The sequence below is a fragment of the Aphanomyces astaci genome (assembly GCF_000520075.1).
Source record: "Aphanomyces astaci strain APO3 unplaced genomic scaffold supercont1.12, whole genome shotgun sequence".
Lineage (NCBI taxonomy): Eukaryota > Oomycota > Saprolegniomycetes > Saprolegniales > Verrucalvaceae > Aphanomyces > Aphanomyces astaci.
The window spans coordinates 1,200,173-1,204,431 of record NW_009798275.1 but is presented as its reverse complement, the minus strand read 5'-3'; the positions used below and the strand labels follow the sequence as shown (position 1 = coordinate 1,204,431).

The window sequence follows — 4,259 nt, the reverse complement described above, 5'->3', positions numbered from 1 at the left end:
GGTAGGAGTTGTGTGCTTGAAATTGACTGGAGAACTAGGGCAACCGCCACCGCGGTGATCAGGCACGTCATAGCCGAATCGTCGGGGAACAAAGTCAAGGTTTGCCCCTCTGACGTCTTCATTCGGAAGAAGCGGACGAAGCGTAACCACACACGGCCAGACTCTACTTGCCAACCATTGTCAGGTCCGAAGCACGACCAAACAAGTATCACAAGAGCGCCAACTACGCTGCATCTTGGTAGTCGACAGTGGAATAGGCCGAGGTGTAGAGATAGTACACCTCGGCCTACTCCCATGCATGGAAGTCCTGTTTTGTACACGCATTTGCCTGTTTGAGATCTTGCCACCTGGACGCGTGCCACTTAGTGTTTGAGGTCCTGTCCTTTAGCTAGAATAGTCGAGTCAACGAGAACCATGGTCCTTTTACAGTGGTCGTCATGGTCCGTTTACAGTGGTCGTCAGCATCGAGTGCCACTTTTTCCATAACTCAGTCAAATCAAAGTATTTTTCAATTCTGTTCAAGAACTGTATCATCCGATTGCTTTTACCGGATGACTGCCGTGTTCAATTGACTCTAAAACGCAATATTGTGTGAGATACAATACAGCACAACTCGGAATGATAGTCAATTTCAACCTTGTTTACTGATATCCTCTAATAAATGGCAAGCAATTGTTGAATTGGCATAAATTATCATACTTCGAAGTATTCGAAAACCCTTTATAATACCAGTATGATACAAATTAAAAAGTGGCACTCGATGCTGACGACCACTGTTAAACGTTATCCCGACATGCATCCTCATTTGAGGTTTCAGAATTGTCAAAAATAGGATTATCAAAAATTGGATCGAAGTAAAGCATTGTGTGGCAGAGATGAAGGATGGCAAGTGCAAAAGGGACTACAAGAAAGAGACCTGGACGTGTATGTTATGTGGAGAGACAAACGTCAGCTATCTTCGATAGCTGACGTTTGTCTAGTTAAGCACTTGACCAAGCACAGATCAGACGAACATGCCCAGAGCATTGAATGAGACGGGGCAAAGAACCCACTGCAGCCGCGATAACACTTTGAGAACGCGAAGGTGTAAACTTGCCATGCTACATTGATGACAAGTGTAACACTTCGGACAACCCCACCAGCCAAAATGGTAACATAGTTCATGATGTTACTGATATACTAGAGTAGACGACTGTGGCGATGCCTTTGACGAGTATTTGGAGAGCCTGCTTGCACTCCCTGCGTCGTACCACTCCGGGGTTATATACAAATGCTGGGAAGTATTTGTAAACAACGCGGACTGCCTCTACCACCAATGCCTGTTAAACCCGAGGCTACTGTTGATGAAGAATTTCAACCCGAGACAAGTGTTGAAGTTGAAGAACCACCGAAGCCAACGAAGTGAAAGCAAAACGACAAAGTGGTCAAGCTGTGGAAACATTTAGGTCTCGTTTAGTTGTCTTCCTATTAGTAATTGACAGTTGTGATAATTTTCGGACCCTAAGATTGGTAAAACTTTAAAAGCCAACTGCAGAAACAATGAATTACTCCCGCAAACTTCCGAAAACTTAGGTAAACTTCAGAAGTTTAAGGAAAACTTCAGCAAACTTCGGAAAACTTGGGGAAACGTCGGAAACTTCGCGAAAACTTAGCTCTATTTAGCTTTCACAACAAAGTTGTCGAATTGCTTAGCTCGCTGCAAACGGCCACGCGAGGAGACTTAATTCTGCCTTGTTTCATCGGTCGCACTACTTAGAGCCGAGACCACACGTTTGCGCTCCCCAGGATGACCAGTTCGGTGCGACAATACTGGCTTATTCGCGCATGACTTAATAGTTTTGTAAGACTAAATTATTAAATAGTTGGGACATACCTGACAGATTCCGGCACAAGGAATCTCGCTACTGTTGACTCAAAGCAATCACAGCTCGGATGTCCCCCTTCCTGGCCAAGTACAATCCGATGCGCTGCATCCACCACATCGTCGAAGTGCGAACCCGACACATACCAAATCCCGGCAACCATAGGACATTGACGTAATTTGACTAGCGCCGCTTTGCAACCGAAAGGGCGACCAATTCATCGCACGCCTTGATTTCTTGCCGTTGAAATATTCTCCACAAGTGCTCGGCCAACTGGAGAAGGTTGAAACGACGCAGCTCTTATTCCTTGAACCCTATGAAACTATCACTGACTGCAATACTAAGCATATTACCATTCTCTTTGATGACAGACTTCATGCTTTCACCGCTCTGCGTGACCATGCTGCTGCATGTGAAGACGCTTCCTGCCAATTATGTTATGGTGTGTAATGAAGCATTAAAATAGATAAATATTATTTGATGGGCATTATTACCTGTGAAGGCACGGCACACCTTTTCGTAGTGGCGAGATATACTGAGTAATACCTTGGCCGGCTCGTTGGTTACGCCGTACTTTACTTCCGCCTGATCATAGCTTTGCTGAAGGTTGAGTAGGTCAGGCGCACTTTGGTCTTGAAGACGATCAAGCATGACGGTGGTCTTCAAGCGCAATGACTCAAGGTGCTTCGAAGAATGTCGTGTTATTCGTTTAGGTTGTTTGAGTGGCTCATGGCGGATAACGTTCACTACTGCTTCAATTGTCTTTTGAGTTGCTGCTACTCACTCCAGCCAATAACAAAGCATTCGACGGCAGATCTTGGTATACTTCTATAACTGAATGCTTGAATAAAGTAGGAGTATTCAGTTATAGAAATCAAGTATTACGTAGTATTCAGTTATAGAAGTATACCAAGATCTGCCGTCGGAATGCTTCTTATTTGCTGGAGTGAATTGAGCAGCATCGACGTCGAAGATGGTGGAGCGCTACTTTTCGAAGGCAAAGCTTCTACTTCTAAACTGAATACTTGAATCAAGTATTGAGTTATAGAAGTACTTGAATCAAGTATTCAGTTATAGAAGTAGGAGCTTTGCCTTCGAAATGAAGCGCTCCACCATGTTCGACATCGATCGAACCATGTCGATGACGTCGTTATACGTTTTCGAAGCGTTGATGCGTGTTTTGTTCAGGAAGGCCGTTGCAAAGCGGGGTCATGTATGTTTGGCTCCTCCGTCGCTCGAACTGCAAAGCCATGGAGCGCAGCAATGTTGGCGGGAATCATGTCCTTGCCACCTTGTACATGTACTGTACCTGCACCACAGCTCGCTAAACGCAGACGACTGGACCACGGATACCGCGGAAGCTACAGAGAATCGGGGAGAAACTCGACCCCCCTAAAAAACACGTCCACCTCTATGTTCTGATATATTTTTATTGGCAAGGATATGTCTTGTAAAATCAAATACAAAGATTATTTTAACCAATCAAGTAGCATCGATAATTAACGTATTTCGATTGGTCCATTCAAACATGAAATTCAAAACTGCCCGTCACTTCAAAAACGTCCACACGATCGTCATGACACCTCGGCGTCCTCAAATCTCCTACACGTTGGCCACCAAGAGACAATTGCTCATGCGATTCGATGAAGCTGGCGTGAGTAGTCGTAAGTTTTGTACGGAGCATGGCATCCCTCGCAGCACTTGGAAGACGTGGCTCACCCTCCGTGCAAAACTTACGACTACTACACGAAACAAGAAGCGAGCGACCCTCGGCGGCCAAGTCCATCATACCGTATCAACATGACCTGCTGACCTTCATGAAGGACGTTCGACGGGATGAACACATCCTAACGTCCATGCATATGATCAACTTCATGAAGACGTACCACAAGGCATGGGTCGACGAGTACACCGCAGCCAAGCCGGATCCCTACAAGTCTCTCCTCCGGCTCTGCCAGTCGTTTGCTAAGCGTCACCGCTTCTCACAACGCGTTCCCTGCTTCACCAAGCAGCCCGAAGGGGATCTGTTGAGGATTCGTGACGAGTTTGCGGCCGATTTCTGGAACAAGTACAAACACCAGAGCCCACAAGACATCATCAATGCAGACGAGACGGCCGTCTATTACGACATGCCACCTGGTCGTATTTGGGCCGAGATTGGGAAGTCCTCCAAAGTCGACAAGACGCAGAAACACTCGGATCGCATCACGGCAGTGTTATCGTGTGTCGGGCTGACGGTGAGTGTTAGTAGTTTCGACAACCGTATCTAATGCAAATATAGGTTCGAAGTTGCAAATATTTTTCATTGTGTACGGCACGCCTGGTGGAATGATCGACATGCGCGAGCTCAGGGCCAGCATTGGATGTGGGTGTCATGGGTCCGTTCAAAAAGATTAT

At 46.1% G+C, this 4,259-nt stretch overlaps 1 protein-coding gene across 1 annotated transcript; it reads right to left on the bottom strand.

The window, feature by feature from the left end:
• Window positions 1-2,162: 2,162 nt before the first annotated feature.
• Window positions 2,163-2,513, bottom strand: H257_06456 (hypothetical protein; the record flags this gene model as incomplete). Its single annotated transcript, XM_009831667.1, has 2 exons — window positions 2,163-2,287; window positions 2,357-2,513. 2 exons carry the CDS (start codon window positions 2,511-2,513, stop codon window positions 2,163-2,165), a joined length of 282 nt encoding a protein of 93 aa, XP_009829969.1.
• Window positions 2,514-4,259: the final 1,746 nt, after the last annotated feature.